Source organism: Neopelma chrysocephalum, unplaced genomic scaffold (assembly GCF_003984885.1).
Source record: "Neopelma chrysocephalum unplaced genomic scaffold, ASM398488v2 Primary Assembly neopelma1_72, whole genome shotgun sequence".
Lineage (NCBI taxonomy): Eukaryota > Metazoa > Chordata > Aves > Passeriformes > Pipridae > Neopelma > Neopelma chrysocephalum.
In genome coordinates this window covers 7,091,018-7,111,091 of record NW_020897732.1, presented here as the reverse complement: position 1 = coordinate 7,111,091, position 20,074 = coordinate 7,091,018, and the positions used below count along the sequence as shown (strand labels likewise).

Sequence of the window (20,074 nt, the reverse complement as noted above, 5' to 3'; positions counted from 1 at the left end):
TCCAGCAATAAGACAAACAATAAGGTGTAAATGGAATTGTTAGGAAGTGTAATGGGCCCATGATGCAGCAACCAGTTCATCCCAGTCCTCAATAAAAAATGTAATAAAGTAAAAGGACAGAAAGGAAGAAAAGGATTGACAAGACAAGGAGGGAAACAAACAATGAAAGTCAAATTGCAGGCTTGGTATCAAATGGACAAGGGAAAAGCGTATTTTTAAATTCATTAGTTTTTAAAATGAATCTTTGCCCAGTGAAAGGATACAAAATTATTATGGATTTGAAAGTAAACAATGGAGCAAGGCACACAGTCCAGAGGAAACTGATTAGATACATAGGATTTAGCTTGGTGTGTGCATACACTGCTGACAGAACCCCCTTTAAATCTTTTTAACCTTTGTCAATGCCACATTTACATTTTTTAATTTAGAAAACAGGTTGCAATCAAACCTAACACAAGAAGACTGCTATCATTTTAAAAAGCACTTATCTAGATGCAAAATTTATATTTGCAAAAATTTCAGGTTATTAGAGTTGTTACGACTCTAAAGATGCATTAAGAACATTCCAACCTTAATATGGAGATCATAGCTTGCTTAGATGTAGTTCAGTGCTGTAGAACCATATAAAAAATTATTAAGAAAGTAAAAGGATACAGAAATTGTATAACAATGTCCAGTGAAAGCAATATATGCAACATTCTCTAAGTCGTGATCATAGATTTATTCTCAACAATGTTAAAGCCCCAAAGATCATAAAATTAAACCTTACAAGTTAATCTAGCTTATGCCATGGTAATGCAGAAGCAACTTTGATGTAATCTAGGGGAAAAAAGGTTCTGTATTTTTTCCTTCAAGGATATATAACAGGTAGGAGAAGAAGGTGTCAAAAGAAAGTATGTAGTATTAGACACAATCTTTTCAACTGGACTAAGGGGACATTTTTTTTTTCCAAAGCTTTTTACAAAGGTCATTATTTCTGCCTCACAATTAAAGTTTTTGAATCTAATTTTACATCATGGTAATCATTGCCACCATTTTATTTATTGTCTGCAATGAGCACTGGTTTTTTTGGTTGTTTTTTGTTTTGTTTTTTCTGTTTTTTTTTTCACTGGGTTCTGCATACACTGCCCTAAGGGCACCACTATTTAAATAATGGGATGTCTCATGTGGATCTTGGTTAGGATGGAATTGCTCAGCCTCCCTTCATGCTTCTAACCCAAAATGCTCAAGAGACCTCCTGTCACACAAGCAGAGGTAGCCCCTCAAGGCACCAGACAAATTTAGAGTTTTTCTAGATGTCTAAGACAGAAATGTTCTTGTGTGAAAGTAACAAAAGAATCTGATTGATTCTGCAAGGAAAAAAAAATGTACTATAGATTATTCATAAAACTCTTATATTTCACGGATTGACAGTGGGTAAAAATGTGATCATTCCCATCACCATAAAAGCAGATTGTCATAGTGACTCGGGGGTTTATGTGTTAATTAAATCTTTTCTCCCAAAGATATTGCCTTAAATTTTACAGGAATGATTGGTGTCAGCAAGTGGGCTTTTACTGTAATAGCAAGCCTGATGCAGGCAAAGACTGTTGTGTACATTGGTGAGGGTTTTTTACCAAGGGAGCCTCATTTGTAAAAGCTCAACCTTCTACTCCCTGCTTACCCCTCTTCCCCTGAAAAAACACTCCCCAGCTTCAAAACCAAGATATGTTGCAACAAGCCACTGCAGTATCAGTAAATTAGGGATGTAATCAGAGCATTTGAGTGCTGCAAACCACATGTGATGCTGGAGGGAAAATGGGAGAGAAAATGGTGCTGGAAGGTCATTCTTTTGCAATCCTGTGCATCCCAGAGTAATCTTAGTAACTCTCATGCAATACGAAACTAAAACACAGAGGTTCAAAACCTTGGATGCAGTTTGATAGGCTAAGAAATTGTCATTCATAGTGGCACAGGAGAGCTGCAGGACCAATACTCTTTGGTACCAGTACTATTACTGATCACACTGTCATATTTGAAGACTCATTAAGAATGATTACAATCCCTATATTTTCCAATGCAATTTTCCCAAGTTCTCAACACTGATACATTCTAGTACTGTTTACTACTGACTAATGACATTTGTGTTGTAGGAGAGTAGAATATTCAAAACCTTTCTCTAAAAATGCCAGACCATAATTTTTCACACTAAATTCATGCTTGGCTTTTGTTTAGTGTAGCATTTTGCTCAGTGTTGCATGGTTTGTATGGTGATTGCCTTTAACTTTCTTTACATGGAGAGAGTAACACCGTTTTCACCAGCACAGTGTTAAGCAAATTAACCTACCTTGTGCAACAGCACCTTAAATCAATATCACCCATCTAATTTCAGGCTTATATAAGGAGAAGGCAGAAGATAATCTTGCAAACATCATCTCTCCTCCTGCCCATGGCCCTACCACACATCCCCAGTGCAAGCACAGAGTACTTGTGGAACAGACAATTTTTGTGGTCTTTCACATACTATGTTTAGTTTTCAGCCTGCTTGACCCAGTTTCTGTATTAGGGAGTGTGTTTTTTCTTAGGAATATGTTTCCTCTGTTGATTGTAAGGATGCAACAACTATGGAACTAATTCAACAGAAAGTGTTACAATAAACCAAGGAAGAAAGACAGAAAATAGTCTTCAGATAAGGAACAAACAGTGAGATACTCCAGAAAGAAATCGTAACAGTAGAAAGAAGACTGTACAGATAACCCTGAAAACTGAACTATTTTATCAAGGCCAAAGACTTGGAGAAAATTTACAGGTAGGATTCATACTGCTTTGTCTGAACTGTTGAGATGGTCACTTCAGTACCAGTGAGGGAGGAGGGAGGGAAACCTTCTTTTGGTCATGGGCCTTGCTGGCACTCGGAGCAGCACGGCACAGAGTGAGTCTCTGGGCTGTCGGCCCTTAGGTTCAAGGTCCAACACAGGTCCAACTCATGTGCATTTTCTTTCAGGAGCCTGTAATAAGGCATTTCAGTACACCAGTAATGGTGAATCCTTAAAAGAGAAATCACAGTTTACATGGGCCTCAGAAATACAGAGCATGAGCTGGAAAAACCAAAGGCAGCAAAATGACTTCTCGTGGATGCCATTTATGTTTCCCCAGTTCTCTTGAGGCTGCCTAATCCTTTCTACATCAATGAAAACTAATAGGTTTTGCAGTGTATTTAACAGTCCTGCTTGATGGGCACTGGAAAAGGCTCCCCAGAGAAGTGGTCACACCACCAAGCCTGACAGAGTTCAAGAAGCATTTGGACAATGCTCTCAGGCACATGATATGGTTTTTTGGGTTGTCCTGTGCAGGGCCAGGAGCTTTGATGATCCTTGTGGGTCCCTTCTAACTCAGGATATTCTATGATTTTGTCATTTGATTTCACCATTAGTTTTTTTTTGTCAACTTAAAGATTTCTGATCACCTTTGATCTAGATTTTGGCCTTAGGAAGAGTCAACTGTTGGATGGCATAGCACCTTTTTGCAGATGATATAGGTGTTGCCAGATCAAATATTTAGATAATGCTTACTTTGGATTTCCTGCTTTTGGTCTCATTTCACTTGCTGTTGATTTCTCTTTTGCATGTTCTTTCAAGTTAACTGTGCTAAAATACAATAAAAGAAGCCAAACCAAAGTGCGAAACATCTCACAGCTTAAAATAATTCTTCTAAGGCCCTTTTTAGGTTTCCATCTCCAGTTCTCTACAGCTTGGAGGATTAAAACAGAATCAGAAAGTACATAAAATTCACGTGTAACTAACTTTCTTCCATTGCTTTATCTTCTAATGCCTCCTCTATCTGTGAGTGCTACCTTAACTGCTATTTTTTAGCTGATAGATTCAGACCCTACGGAACCAGTAGCAGAACTTTGTCTCACTCAGATGCCAGTCTCTAGCTCATACTATTAGTAGAATATACTTTGACACATTAATGACAATGAAGAAATAAATGGCTAATGAAATATGAATATTTCCTTTGGGGTTTATGTAGATATATATATATATATAGTTTTAAAGTCTGGTAGAGTATCATCTGCAAAGCATTTCCCTCCTACTTTTGTTTAATCTCACTTTTCAGGGCACTGCTCTTTCACTAAGCTAGTTATACCTTCTGAAGAATACGGCTCATACCTCTGCTAAAAATAGCCAATGTTATATGGTAGCACTACATTATCCTTCCAGATGAAATGAGTCCCCAGCTCAGTGCAAGACTATGATGTCATGATTTAACATCACGTCATAACCATGAAAATTTCCATATCCATTTCAACCATGTGAAAAATAAATCATCCAATTTAGATCTGGTTGGTCGACCTAAAAGAATCCTGAGCCAATAATCTCCCTATGATTCTATCAGGAGTTTTGTCTAGCGCATCAAAACAAACAAACAAACAGGTAGGATCGAGGCTATAAAGCTATTTTATTTAGAGATGAATCTGGAATGAAAGTACAGGAATAAATATTTCTTAACTTTAATGTGAGATGCTGAGCACTTCTGAAAATTAGTGTAATCCATTTAAATGTTCGGGAGTGGATTTGGGAGCCAACTTTATGTAATTGTCAAAGCGTTTCCACAAAGCATACTGGACATTGAATACAGGAAAATTAGATTGTCTGGTGAAAATAAGATTCTGTATCTTCCAATGTCTAAAAACCTCCCAGTGAGGAAGATGAAAACAGAAATATTTTGAGAAACAATCCACTTACAGAAGTAATTTAAATAATAGAACACTGAATGGTAATTTTCCTCTACTATTGACTATTAAAGATTACAGTTTTCAATTTACAAGAAAAATACAGTGATGAGGAGTCATTTCTGAAATCTGGTCCCAGAAAGTTGGCACAACTCAGAACAATCCCATCAAGGGATTTTGTTCCTGCTACAAAGTGTACAGACTTTGCTAGCTTTTTGTTTTTTAATCTGTCTATACAATCCCACCTTTTTTGGTGGTTTTATACATAAGTGAGAGAGTATCTGTAGCTGAACAAATTATGAATGAGGAATAGAATATGTCTTCACCTGGAAGAGGTCTATCAAGTTACCATGGTCAAGACATCTTCCTGACCCTCAATTCCACTATCCATAAAATGAAGGCAATTATACCAACTTTCCTTGTCAGGTGTCTGGTATTGTTACATAAAAGAGGGTTATTATTTGACTTGCATCCCTTCTGCTTCTAAGAATAGAAAGAACAGCTCTATTGTCAGTAAATATTACTCCCTACCAAATATGGAGCAGATGTTGTAGCAATGAGTAATACAGAACATGAAAATTAACTTTTGGTTATAATAAAAACTTCGCTCATTCCCCTACCAAAAATTTCGTTCCAAACTTTCTCAGCACAGGGGATCTGACTGATTTTTAAGTACATTTTGCTGATTTTAGAGCATATTCAGAGCACCCTGATCAAAGTGAAGTTAACTTCTGCCTCACTGGTGAGTTAGTTGTCTTGCTAAAGGCCTACTGTGGGCATGTAGGATCCTACTGTAGGACGCCAGAGTTTTACGGACCAGACATGCTTCATGAATGGCCAATTAGACCACTTCAGGAGGACTAGTGCTGAATATTGGATGCTGACCTTAAGACCAGTTCAGCTTCATGCTACAATTATCTGTACAGTGTTACAAATGGATTCCACGTTTCCAAGAAATTCCCGAGACAAACTACAAATCTGGTGACTGAGGACAATCACTTTGAATAATGGACTATTTTTGACCTGGACCTAATGATTTATGCATTCAAGGCTCAAAGTTTCTCCTTCTGGTTAAAGAACAGGAAGAAAACATGTAAATGAAGGCACAGGAGGAGTTCTGCAGGGAGAGACACTGGCAGCATGGCCAGCTCTGCATGCTGAGCTAAATGGAGCTCAAACTCTAATATAAGCCAGTGGGCAATGTCAAAGGGAACAAGAGGGAAAACAGAAGTAAACAATGATGAAAACTATATGTTCTGTATTTCCCAACATGCCTGTCAAAACAATCCCATAAATTGATCCATTTTGGTAGCAAAAAATCTGATGCAGTTATACAGATGGCTTGATTGCTGGAGTTTGCCAAGCCTGCTCTCAGCCTGAGGAGAGCAACATGTAGTTCAATGTTATTCTGAGGTTATGTCAGTCTCACAAGCAGTTGCTCTCATTTACTTTTCCTCCTCCCAGTTGCCAAGTGCCTTTGGAAACCCACTTACTGAACTCCGAAATGCTCCCTTACTGCCGTCATGCAAATTATGTATTGTCTTTACCAGACTGTACCTAGTGCCCTTCCAATACTCTGTTTAGCAATTGTAATGCAGCACTATAATGGACACCCAGTCAGCCCTGTCAGATTGGTTCAATTGAATCATTTTCTGCAAAAATGAAGAATAATCTACTGTACAGAAATAGGCCTGACATCGGGAATTGCACTCTTTAAACGTAAATGTCAGTCTAATGCCCAGTAAAATCTTAAGTAAGGTAGGGTTCAATCCACCTAAAATTTGCTTAAATCAGAACACAGGCAATGAAGGCTAGTTTGTCCATTTTCAGGAGTACTGAGCACCACACTAAAATTGAAAGGCATTTCTCTGCAGCCTGAAAGTTGCCTGAGTGCTTATCTACAGTCCTCCCAGCAGTATCATTAAGTGTCTTTTCTGAGGAGGCAAATAACACTCCCAACCAGACTCTCTTTTGCTACCCAAACTCAACCCAGTGGCATCTCCACTCCACTTATTCACCCTGGAGAATGTTCAAAAGCTTGGCCACACCTGAATTCAGCTTGAATAGTATTAAATACACATCTAAATCAGAGGATGAAGTAGAGTTTGAACAAAGGACTTCTGGGGAGGAGACATTTTATTTAGACTAATGTTTACTTTAAAACAATATTTACTAATGTAAAATACACACATGCTCAAAAGCTGTTTGGACCAGCAGTTTTCCTTACTTCTGAGTGCTGCATATTAAGAATCAGGTTCTGTCTTGCACATTATCTATCTTTCTCTGTTGCTTTTAGGCCTGAAGATGAATCATTGGGTGATGGACAGTGCTATCTCTCAGGTCTGGTACACAGAGCAGTTGTCCAGGATGTCCGGGAGTTAAAACTGCTCAGACCAACTTCAGTAAGATCTGTTCCATCTCCTGCTTCACTTTCTAACCCCCACAGTAATAAGCAGAACACAAGCAGAACACAAGCAGAAGATACTAGACACAGTGTTTGTCAGCAGAGGAGCACTAGACACACTGGATCCCAGAATATCCAGTTTGTTTGGCATGTCTCAATGAGACAGGCAGATACTTTGCAGTCTGGGCTGTCTTCTGGGGTCTTCAAATGTCCCTTCTAATCAGTGGAAGAAAGAAGGTGCCTAACCTCCCTGTGTGGGTATGTCTTCACCTGTCTCTCAAGGAGCTCAATGATGTGAAATGAAGTGCATGACATCCTTGGGGAATGTGTGCAGCATCCAGCAGCTATAAGTTTGGTACCTAAATGAGGCAGTCTGGCTTTCACTTTAAATTCTGAAACAACCACATTTCAGCTTTAAACCTAGAAAGGTGCCTTAAAGGGGAAAAGTACTAAACACATGGGTAACAAAACACATACCCAAAGTTCTTGAAAACAAGATGATGAATGGACTAAATCTATTGAAGAATTTAATTTCAGTAATCAACTTTTATTAAATAATGAGAGTTATACACAAGTCAAAGTGTTGGGTTAGAATGGTAAGATCCTTTTTCATGCGGTTCTTTAACCCAGTGATTCACATGTTAGCCAAAAAAAAAAAAAATCTACCAGAAGACCTAGTCTGACAATTGCCTGTGTGGGTTCACTGAAGATCAGTGACTTTTGGTGGTGGTACTTTACTCTAGGCTAATCTCAGGTTTGATCTAAAAAACATAATTTTGTTGGTCCTGCCTACCTCTGTATTTATTTTGAATGTTTAAGATTCTTTTACAGTCATTCACTTAGTGGATACAAATAGGAACTTTTTTCATGTCAAAGATTTATTTTTTTTTTTACTGATCTGAGAGTATTTTTTTCCCCTCTAGTCTGTTTAAATACTGAATTTTAAGAAAGATGCATTCCATAGATTAAAATAATTATTTAAGAATGTTCCACCTGGCCATTTCTCAATAATGTCTCTGTTTTGATTGACATCAAATCGGCGCCCTCTTACTGACAGGGCAACAGTCTATAACTATCATTTTCTTAACATGCAGCACAGTCTCCTTAGTACTGAAGATAAAAAGCTAAACCTAAAAAAAAAAAAAAGTAAGTAAGTTCAAAAATATGGGTCTGGAGCACCATATGGAATGCTTAGAGAGTCAGATAAAGAGTCTGCCTTTAGGATCAATAATGTTGAGGACTAGTTTTCTCTGGCTGCTAAAAGCGTTTGGCAGCAGTATGGACATGGACTGGTGCAGGCAAACCCCCGGCTGATGGGAAGCTGGGAGAAGAAGCCTGGCCAGCTCCAGCACAAGCTGTCATCCTCTCTCCATGCCTGGAAAAGAGCAGGTATGTTTGTCACAAGGCTCAGGCTGAGCAACAGGACTCTAAGGTGTCTGAAGGAGCTTCTTTAGAATGACTTACAGAGTTGCTAGGAACTGTCTGTTTGCTTATTACTTGCTCTAATGAATACAAAATCTTTAATCCAGTAGAGAGGGGCTGTTGTGACACCTGACAGTAGCTTCAGCATTTTTAACCACCCACCTTCATGGGCCAGTGTAAGGCTTGATTTCTTTCCCACTGTATCTCCGTTCTCAGTGCACTGCTTGGCAAGGAGAAGCAGAGGAGCCAGAATGCCAGGACTTGGGCACTGCCTCTGCATGGGCAAGGGGCTGGTGCCTACCAACTATGACTGCTTTGCCTGTTAAAAGCAGTCAAGAGAAAAGGGTAAAGATCAAGAAAGCAATTTCCAGTTCCTGCTGCTGGGATAAAGAAGGAGTGAGAAGAGCAATGCTGAAGGAAACACATTCCCAGCAGTGCATACTAACCTCAGACCCTGAGTCTGTTCCCAGCAGCAGTCACCAGCACAAGACTGAAGGTTATTTTAAACCACCTTGGACATGCTACTGCCTGATTTTCTAAAACCAGCAATAAATACAGGATAGCCCAAAGACAAGTGCTAAGGAATAAAGTCCAAGAAAATCCTGGAAAAGTTCTGAAGGAGGGCGAGAGAAGTGGTCATCGGAGATATACCTCTGCAAGGGCAACCTAAGGAGCAGTCTACCCTGGGAAAAACATTGCCTTGACAAACAAAACCCATTAGTTCTTTAATTTTTCTTTTCTTCTTTTTTTTTTTTTTTGTCTTAGACACTGTTGTGTTTACACTGCTAATAATCAAGAAAGCAAGCTGTAAAGATGTTAAAAAAGGTGTTCAGTAACAGTATTCAAAAAAATAGTATTTCCTCAATTCCCTGAGTAAAAACTTAAAGGTGTGAGTGTTGCTGTGAAATTGCCAGTATTCAGGCAGTTGCCCAAAGTCTAGTCATAAGGTATCAAACCACCCATATTCTATCCCAGAAGTACTAGGAACACCTGACCAAATAAATGAGAATATTATACATGAAAAGGCCAGAGTCCAACTGACTCATTGTCTGACTCCAGAGGTCAGGAACGGGCCATTTTATCCTTACATGAACCTCATGAAACACATGAGCCTTGTGTTCAATAATAATTTTAGCCATGCCCTTTCCCTGTGCACCATGTGTACTGCAGCCCAGGCTAAGAACAGACAGAGATCAGAAGTGAGTTCCTCTCGCCTTATACCCTGCAGCAAGAGTATTCCTTCTGAAAACAAGTAAGATTGTCATGCGATTTTACAAGCAATTAGTTAATGTGATAATGTATATGCTCAATACTTACAAAACCCTCTCTTTTTTAAAAATCCCCAGCTGAACTCTTGCCCTCGGTGATATGTATTAGACTAGTTTGTGTTTTAGAAAAGCACAGTTGAAATGGGCCACCGCCTTCAGGATTTGCATGCCTTCTTTTAAATTTTCAAGTATGAAAATATGTGCCACCATACCAAGGGCAGGAGTCATGTATATAAATACAGCAAATCTTTTCTTCAAATTTTCCACAGCCTCAGAGCGCAGACTATGAGGAGTTTTAAGAATACCTTTTGTTCCTTTTTTTCCCCCCCAAGTACTATTTTCGTTAATGTCTATTATTCTGTCACACTTATTCCAGCTGAATTTCATCTACCATTGTGCTCCTTAATCCCTCAATGTATTTAAATCCATCTGGAATTTTTCTAAATCCTCCATAGTTCTTCCTAAGAGAGACAATTTGCCGATGAGGTACCACTAATCTCTCTACACGCTGAGAAGCAGCAGTTCATGACGAATCTCTCTCTCCTATCTCATAACCAGTTCTTAATCCGTAGTGACACCCTGGCCCTTGTTCTGTGACTCGCTCTCCTTAAAGTCAGTATGAAGAGCATCCCATTTATCTCCTGTTGATTTGAAGGGTAGGTACAACTTGTGGGTTTGCTGCAACAGCAGCTTTTCTCCCGGGAGAGTCTGATGTATCTCAACAGAAGGTGCTTCGGGTCTGAGGGTCTTCCGTGTGTTGTGCTGCCGAGATGGAAAAGAGAGGGCTCTTGGCACTGCCTCCTGGAGGCCCAGGCTCAATGGCCCTCAGATATAAATAGCCAAGATTTAAAATGTGTAGCTTAAAATAGTAGCTAATCATTAATGTGGTCTCAGAGTCAGTGAACACAGCACTTCTCCATCTCAGAGAAGCTGTAAACAATACTAGGAAAGCTTTTATTTTAAGGACACAGTTTAATTCTTTTGCATTTATCTTTTTCTCCACTTTGTTTTTTTTCTGCTAAGATTAGCAAATATTTTAACAAGCAACATAATGGGGAAACTCAGCTACTGAAGTATGAAATAGATTGATGTGAAGCTTTTTGTGTGCAAATTTCAGCAGTAACTTAACTATGGGAGAGCCGCTGATGCTATTGCAATAAACAGGTGTAGCTTTACCAAAGTTCCACAGGAGATATTCACCACCATCTTTGCACTGACTCCTGTCTCCTGGGAATTGGCTTCATGGCACTTTTTAGCACACCAACACCACTGTTCTCTGACCTGAAAGGTCACTTACCAAAACTGGCTCATTTAGCTGCTACTGCCAACATCTGAGCCCCACATCCCACAATCCAAAGGAAAGTTGTTGCATTTGCCTGAGGAGGGAATAAATGGAGTATGTTGCACCCACACCTGCCCCATGGATGGAGCTCCTGCCACCTTAGGTAGCACACATCATGTCAGAGAAGACATGGCAACGCAGTGACATGATCCTGCCATTCTCATCAGGTTGGCAACCATCAGCATAAAGCTATTAAATCCAGCCTTTCCAACTCCTACTTCTCTTTTTCTAGACACAAAGGAAGACTCAGTCATCACAAGAATAATGCATGTTATCCATACCATGGAGAAGAAACTGAGACATTAGAGGGGTTTGCTCCAGGTCATAGAGGAGGTAAGTGCCATAGCAAGGACCACTGGGAATATTTTGAATCAAAGTAATTTATAGTGTTGCCATTAAATTCTTTCTGAGACTACCAAGCCTAAAAAAACATTTAGACACTGAAATTGTATTTATTTCTCTTGTCTGGAAGTGCCCCTGAGAGTAACTCATCTGATAATCTATAATGAAAGTCCTGAGCACTGATGCTTCAAGTCCAAGGTGTTACAGCAGCCTGTCTTTTCTGTCTGAGTTCTTTTGTCCGCACTTTAGAGTCATTTCATACATCCTGAAGCACACATCCCCAGTAAAGACTTAGAGAATTTCATGGATTTCGTTTGGTTTTAGCATGGTCTGTGTCTTATATGAAGCTATAAAATTATTAATTTTGTAAATGGTTCGCATTTACTCAGAATTCATGAGAGCAACCAAATAACTTCTAAGCACAGAGCTATTCACTGGATTGTTTGAGAGCTGCCAGACTTCACAGCACTGTTATCGTAATCATTTTAAGGACATAGCAATTTTATTGCATTGGGCTGCACTTTCGTTTTTCTATGCTTGTTTCCTCAAAGGCTTTATTAGCCATAAAACCTTTTTAAGCTTACTTCTGTTTTGACAGCTCAGCAAATTCCCACTTTCTGTAATTTTTTCCCTCTTTTCCCACCACCAGTAAGTGTGAATTTAAACCTCTTAGTACAGACAGGTTCAAGTCCAGACCAATTTGTAACACAAATGACACTCGCTAAAAATCAATGGCAGTGGTCAGGCCATGAAGGTCAGAGGAGATAACGACATCATGGAAACACGGGAGTGAGAGAGAAGTTGAGAAGGATCAACTCTCTGGAGTTATAATGGAAGTGTGACACTGTGCCAGCCTGTACTTGCATTGCTTCAAACATGCACTACCTCCAGCTGTGTTAATAGTAACAGATTCATACAGATGGCTTGTCGCTAGCAGAAGCACAGAAATAATGGCAATAATCTGTGCCATAATTGTGAGCCCTCCCTTCTGAGGCTGAAATGGACCCCACCAAAGTACTCCCTAATGCATTTTAAGGTGATTGCTAGAAACAGCCATGGAGTTCACTTGTCGTGCACCCTGAATCTCTGATGCAAAAAAAGCCTTGAAAATGCTAAACTGTTCTTTCATATCAAATTACTTCTTCATAAAAGTAATTAATAAATGAGATTGAGGACAACTGGTGATACACATTTTGATGCACTTCTGGCTTTTCATTCTTTCTCTTCCTTAAATTATCCATCTTTCTCCAAGGCAACACAAAGCCAAGACCAATTTACAATGCAAATGGTCTAAACTAAAAGTGACAGAGAATATTTGACATCATAGTGTTAAAAGAAAGAAGTTAAAGAAATACTAATATTAGTTGATAAGGAGACTAGAGCACCATCCCTATGAAGACAGACTGAGGAAGTTCTGGGTGCTCAACCTGGAGAAGAGAACGGTTTGTGGAGACATAGTGACCTTGCAGTGTCTGAAGGGAGCCTACAAGGAAATCAGACAAGGGCCAACGGAAAGGCAGAATTTCTACTCAAAAGAAAAAAATAATATTTTTTCTCTGTTCTAATTTATTCTGTGTGTTCTGAATTAGTCCTCACTTATTTTCTATTTATTAAATGACTCCATTCTAACTTTTTGTGGTCAAGCATTTACATTTTGTACACATTATCTGAATTGAGAAATTAAAAATAAAAATCAGGCATGAAAATTAAATGATGGCATTTTTATATCTGAGCTTCCCAGGACTGGGTTGAACAACATTGATGAAAAGGTACTATCAGATAATAGACTGCATTATGATTCAGTATGCTGCATTCCCAGGAATCCTGATCTTTAGCTTTCTTCTTCTCACTCATTTCAAAAGTTTAAAATTCATCACTGCTTCATAATGACCTGGATGGTAATTAACTGAAAAATGCTGTGATACACTAGAAGTATTGGCCACATGACATTGTGAGATATTGCAGCATCTCAGGGTTTTAACAACTACCACTGTTTATGAAAACAAAGCACAGCCTCCAGCCCCATCCCTAGTCTGAGGATATGTAAAGTATATTTCTACAGCCTGAAGCCAGTAGAGGAACCTGAACCTGCTCACAGAGAGGTTGTGGAGTATCTGCACCAGCTGCTCTCCCAAAGACCTGGCATGTGAGACCTGAACAATGAATACTAAAGTGGCACAGAATGCATGGAAAGACAGAAATCAGAGTTTCTGGGAATGTCTGGTCTGGAAAACCAGGCCAATAGCCATTTCTGTTCAGCTAAGTGGAGAGATACAAATGTGAGGGAGTCCTTGTGGTGCTACTGGGGACTCCAGGCACGCTTCCACAATTACCTGTTGCCTTTCATCATCTCAAGGGACCAGAGTGATTCCTTGTCATTACTGTCATTAGTGCAACACATGAGCAGGTCATCAGGTGCATCAATTAGAAAATTTTCTCTCTGCATTCCTCTAGAAGGGAAAATCCAGAGCTAGTCCCAACAGACATAAGAGGAAAACATCTGGAAAAGTGAAGCCCCTTGAGGAGGGAAAGATGGACACTTGGAAGGACTCTTCTCTTGTAAAGTCATCTACAGCAGCAAGGGAGAATCATGTTCTGTCATAATGTATTTCAACAGATCCTGAAAGCACAAAAGCTAAGGGCAACTGAAGTAGAACAGATTATCATATTATCTCTCCACATATAACACATAATGAATTCAAAATATACAAAGCTGAACTCTTGCAGAAAAAAACCCAACCAAACAAAAGCCAGTGTTTATTGCTCTCTGTGACAAAGCCACATTAGCTACCACTTTTCTGTTATTTTCTTGTGGATGAATAAGAGGTATGAAGTATCATTTTCCTATGGGAATATGTAATATCAAAAATAAGGCAGTGAAGGAATAATGTGGGGGATATAATCTCTATCACTTTCTAAGTACCACAAGAAAACTGGAAAATTATAGATGGGAAAAAGATTTTAAGTCTGGAAAACTCTAGGGATCATGAATTATTATGTGTGAAGAGTTAGCAACAAAAGATTCTAGAACTATGTCTCTACCAGTTCTGGTGCTGAGACACAGTGACCAAATTTTGTCTACTAGATAGTTTCATAGGCAAGGATTTTCCATGTGTATTATTCAGATAGGGGGTCAAGTTGTGTTGTCAGAAGCAAAACCTTGGGCTTTAAAATCAATTATGAACATTTATAGAACCTATTTAAACAAGGGAAGAGTCTTCTAAGGAAAGAGACAAAGCGAGAGATAAAAATGTTACATTTAACTTCTTTGTTAATCTCAGCAATGCTGTCCCTTGGTGATTTTATCAGACTTCATTATCAACAGATTTTCTTTTATGTATGTATAATTTCTTTTAGCTTTTAAAGCTAGTTGCAGAAGTTAATTGAAGAATATGTACAAATCTCTTTCCCTTGACAAAGTGCACTTGTAGGTAGAATAATTACCTCAAAAAGGACAGTGAGATATACAGAGGAGGTCAAATCTTTTTGTATGTATGTATTAAAGGACAAGAACATTCTGTTATTATTTTCTAAAAACAGCTGAAAAGCCTCATGGAATATAAAAGCTCAGCTTCTAAGAAACATCAAGACCTTCCAGTAACTAAGAACAATAAAACATATCAGACCTGTTTCATTGCTGTAGATCTGGTGATTCATTTTTCCTATTTATTTTAAATTAAATTTTTAAATGCAATTAAAATGTTTCCACCTGGTAGGGAAAACAAATAATGAAGATCATAAAAATACAATTCTTTAATGACCTGCCTAGGAAAACAGAAAACTTAGGGAATAAACCAAGAGTTCTGTACAACCCAGCTTCAGGGTCCTAACCTGAACGCCATCCTGAGGAAAGTAATCATTATATGCAAAGCAGTATCATTCATCACATTTGTAAAGGTGAAGAAGTACTATCAAGCATTTGGAATTAACCTAACCCTTCAGCACGCTAAATGGGTCAGACTAATGATATTCAATAGCAATTTTATACTATAAACACAAGATCCGTTTTCAGCTTTTTCACAGCACCTGAGCAGAATATCAGCTACCTCAAATGAAATGCATAGACATACATGTAGGATCCAATTCAGTTAACAAGCTGTGAACAGATTTACAGCCTATATAATTTTACATAGACAGTCTGGAATTGAGAGTTAGCATATGACAAAACATGAAATATCCAGGAATTGCCTAATACAACAATGCCAGAAGTTGGTTCACAAGCTAAGAGAGCTGCCATAAGCTGTCCGTGATCTAGTCTGTGATCCAGTATTTATATGAAAAACTACAAGCACATGCCTTCTGATAAATCACAAAACAGGACAGGTTCCTCTGCATGAGATGTCCAAGCATGGTGTCAGGTGAGCATGACTTGATTTTGAAGCTTGAAAGACTACTAAAAAGAGATGAATTTTCAAACTAGGATTTTTCTTAGTGCATTTAAGTCTAGCTACTCAATCTCATATTTGACAAATTGCATACCAGCTTGGCTATTTAAACTGCTGAGCATGCAGCAGCTTACATTTAGTTTTACTGGAGGTGGTAAGAACTACATGTTCTGGAAAGTCAAGCTTTGGCTTTCCTCATGAGACACTCAGGAGACTAAACACTGTGTAAATGTTTTGATTGTGGGATCTAGGCCCTAATTTTAGAGCACAAACTGCCAAACAAATGGGAGCACTGGCATTTTTTTGAACACAAAAAAGAAAGTTTTTCAAACTTGAAGAACTAGAATTTCAGAATATAGGAAGAGCTCTTTTGTCCAAAGGCAAAGACTCTTCTTATTTGAGAATTCACACTGTTTTATCCCCACTATAACAGAGAGGTATTTTATCACTATGCTTGTAGTAGAATATAAATGAAAATAACAACCTGTAGACATCTTTTTTTAAAACATAAGATTACTTTAGAATTTCAGAGTTAAAATTAATAAAAGAGTTCAAAGCAATTACACTGAGAAAGAAAAAAATCTTTCTCACACAAATCCTACAGTGGTAGAATTGCAATTTTTTGAAAGGGAAAAGAGTAAAAAAAGTAAATCACCAATTTGATTGGTTTCTCAGCATAATTAAGTGCTGAAGCAGCACAATGGAGGATTTGCTGGACAATTTTCTACACTGAAACTGTCAATTCATTCCAAACCTTAGCAGTGATGGATATTATGGATTGGTATGGATTGCACTGCTCCAACCATCTGAAAGGTCACTTGACAAACACAGCAGGAGTGACCTATTGTTCTTGCCATTGACAATCACACTGCCATTTGGACAAGTCTTTACAGTATCACAAATCTTTTCTTAACTATTAGATGGAAATGTTTATCTTTGGTTTGTGGCACAATTAAATGCTGGTATCTTAGCAGTTCATGGAGTTCACTGAAGCAGTCTTAATATCTCCTCTGGATTGTACTTGCAAAGCCTCAGAAGCTAATAGTGAATGGATTGCTCCTGCAATGTCAACTACACCACCATGTAGAATGACCTTTATGTTGGAAAAGACCTCTAGCATCAAGTCCAACCATGAACCCGGCACTGCCAAGTCCACCACTAAAGCATGTCCCTAAGTGACATATATATATATCTTTTAAATACTTTCAGGGATGGTGATCTGCCTATTCCAATGCTTGTCAAACCTTTCTGTAGAGAAGTTTTTCCTAATATGCGATTTAAACATCCCCTGGGACAAGTTGAGCCCATTTCCCCCCTTGATCTCTCTGAAGAACCTTCCTGCCCTCCAGCAGATCAACACTCTCTCCCAACTTGGTGTCACCTGAAAAGTGACAGAGGGTACACTTGATCTCCTCATTCAGATCATCATTAAAGATAATAAATACTCAGTCATGAGCCCTGGGGAATACACTTGTGACCAGTCACCAGTTGGATGTAACTCCATTCACCACCATTCCCTGGTCCCAGCCGTCCAGCCAGTTTTTTACCCAGTGAACAGTGCACCTGCCCAAGCTATGAGCAGCCAGTTTCTGCAGGAGAATGTTGTGGGAAATGGTGTCAAAGGCCTTACAAAAGCCTGGGTGGGCACATCCACAGCCTTTCCCTCCTCCACTAAGCGGGTTACACTGTCAAGAGGAGATCAGGCTTGTCAAGCAGGACCTGCCTTTCACAATCCCATGTTGGCTGGGCCCTACCTCCTGGTTGTCTTTACATGCTGCATGATGGCAATAAAGATGATCTGCTCCATGACCTTCCCTGGCACTAAGGTCAGGCTGACCAGCCTGCAGTTCCCCAGATCTCCTTCCAACCCTTCTTGTACAAGGGGTTTTTATTTGCTAACTTTCAGTCAACTGGGACCTCCCCAGTTAGCCAGGACTGCTGGTAAATGATGGAAAGTAGCTTGATGAGCACTTCATCCAGCTCCCTTGGTACCCTCGGGTGAATCCCATCCAGCCATGGAGGATTATGTTTGTCTAAGTGGTGCAGCGGGTTGATAACTGTTTCTTCTTGGATTATGGAGGCTCCATTCTGCTCCCCATTCCTGCCTTCCAGCTCTGGGGGTTGGGTACCTGAAGAACAACTGGTCTTACTACTAAAGGCTGAGGCAAAGAAGGCATTAAGTACCTCAGCCTTTTCCTCATCCTTTGTAACTGTGTTTCCCCGCAGTATCCAGTCTAGGATGGACTTCTTTCACTTCAGCTATCTAAAAGCATCTTGTCCAAAAGTTGCTAAAATTATAATAATCTAGTATATGCGAAAGTACTTTTTGTATTTCTCCTACTGAAAATGGTAGAGAGTCTGAACAAAACTATGCTGAATTATATTAGTTTATATGGAGTCCTCTAGAACCAAGAACATTTGGACAAATGATCTTCTTCAGCAAGTTTCATTGAATAATAACAGACATAATTCAGGGAAAACCCATCAGTGGGAGACTAGCGGGAAGAAAACCAGATAAGATGACACAGTGAAGAATCTCCAGGTTGTGAACACTGAAATTCAGAACATTTCCCACTACACAGAGCTCTGAAAGCTCTAAGCTTTACAGAATTTATGAGCCAAATAAAGTCTGGATGGTCAAAGGAGATGGTGTCATTAAGGTACTCTTGGGTATAAAGGAGCCTTCCAGATTGATGTGAGTTAAAAGAGCTGGGGGAAGTATTGCTGAGCTGAGGAAAAACTGGCTTCTACTGCTTCACATAACATTCATAGGCAGGATCCAAGAGGTGCAGTTAAACTGGGGTGTTCCATCAATTTTTGATCTGTTTCTGATATGCAGCCACATGCATTTCAAAGCAACACAGTATAGTAAAAACACAAATCCTCCACAATTCTGTTGCCTTCGACCCCATTAAGAAGTTTGATGCAGTCAAAAGAATCAATCCATGCTAAAGAAGTTCCTGTCTCAGTTTCTCTATGATGCTGGGCAGTGATCTGTAAGCTCATCCTAGAAATTCCTAATTTCTCACAGAAGATGAATCATGATCACTAACCAAATATAGCATTGCTCTCACAGGGGGAAAAAGGATGTAAAAGTACCTACATCATTCTAAAATCCCAAATGTTCCTGTAATGAACTGTGTATCATTAGGGGGCTAAGTTGTCTTTTGAAAGTATAGCATTAAATGTCAAATTCATTACTGACATGACCTGAAATCATTAGGTCTTTCTTTCTAAACTAGCTGCATATGTGATGTTTGGAATCCTATATGTCTCATTTTCAGATCAAAATGAAACCACAGAGAAAATATTGCGCTTTATTATTGTGTGTGTCATTCTTTGAAAGAATGACTCAGGCATTGATATTTAGACGACTTTCAAGTCAAATATTTAAAGCCTGCATCCTAACCATAAGCACACTTACTGACATATTGGAAGGTCACTGGAACATGAGAAGATAGAGAGAGGTCTAAGCAAAAGACCTGCAATCATCCGCAAGGGCGGAAAGGCAACTGTAAGAAAACGGAACTGTTTTCTTGTGTTTTCATCAAAGTATTGAACAGGTCCCAAACAGTTTCAGATGTATTAAAAATCAGGCCTGTGGCATTTTCCTCTTGCACATTCATATTTCATTAAGTGCAATGACTTTATCTTTTTTCCAGTTAAAAATGCCATTCAAATTGGCTGCTATACTTACTCTTTCACTGTCACAATGTAGCCGTATTCTTTCTCCTCAGAAGACTTCACTTCAAGTTGTAAGCCTTGTCCCGTATTTTTCTGAGGCTTTTCATAGGAGTTTCCATCCTGCATTAAAGCATTCTTAATCCAGTAGCTGGTCTTGCTTGGGTCTTTGGAGTCAGATTCACTGTTCTCTGCAGTTGTCAGCTCCCTTGAGAAAATCTCACTTTTTACATTTTCCACACCAGCATTTATTTCTTCTGAAGAGTCAATTTCTTCAGATTTCTTGGTTTCTATCTTAGTGGATTCTTCAGGACCAAGGTCTTTGGGCACATTTTCAGATAATGCATTCTCATTCAAGAATTTAATTAGTTTTGCAGTGTTCTCCTGTATAAAAAAAAATATTTTTAAAACTAAGCACAGGAATGAGATACTGAACCAAAACTAGATTAAATCTTTCAAATTCTAATTGATATGGCAAAGTCTACTCATACAGCTCTTGCATGTCATTTTCATAAT

The 20,074-nt window shown here is 38.9% G+C and overlaps 1 protein-coding gene across 1 annotated transcript in view; it reads right to left on the bottom strand.

The window, feature by feature from the left end:
- Positions 1-20,074, bottom strand: part of PTPRN2 (protein tyrosine phosphatase, receptor type N2) — a 645,766-nt gene that overhangs the window by 373,535 nt on the left and 252,157 nt on the right. Inside the window, exon 9 of the mRNA XM_027687014.1 lies at positions 19,575-19,942. Coding sequence (XP_027542815.1) covers positions 19,575-19,942 — 368 coding nt within the window. The remainder of the gene's footprint in view (positions 1-19,574; positions 19,943-20,074) is intronic.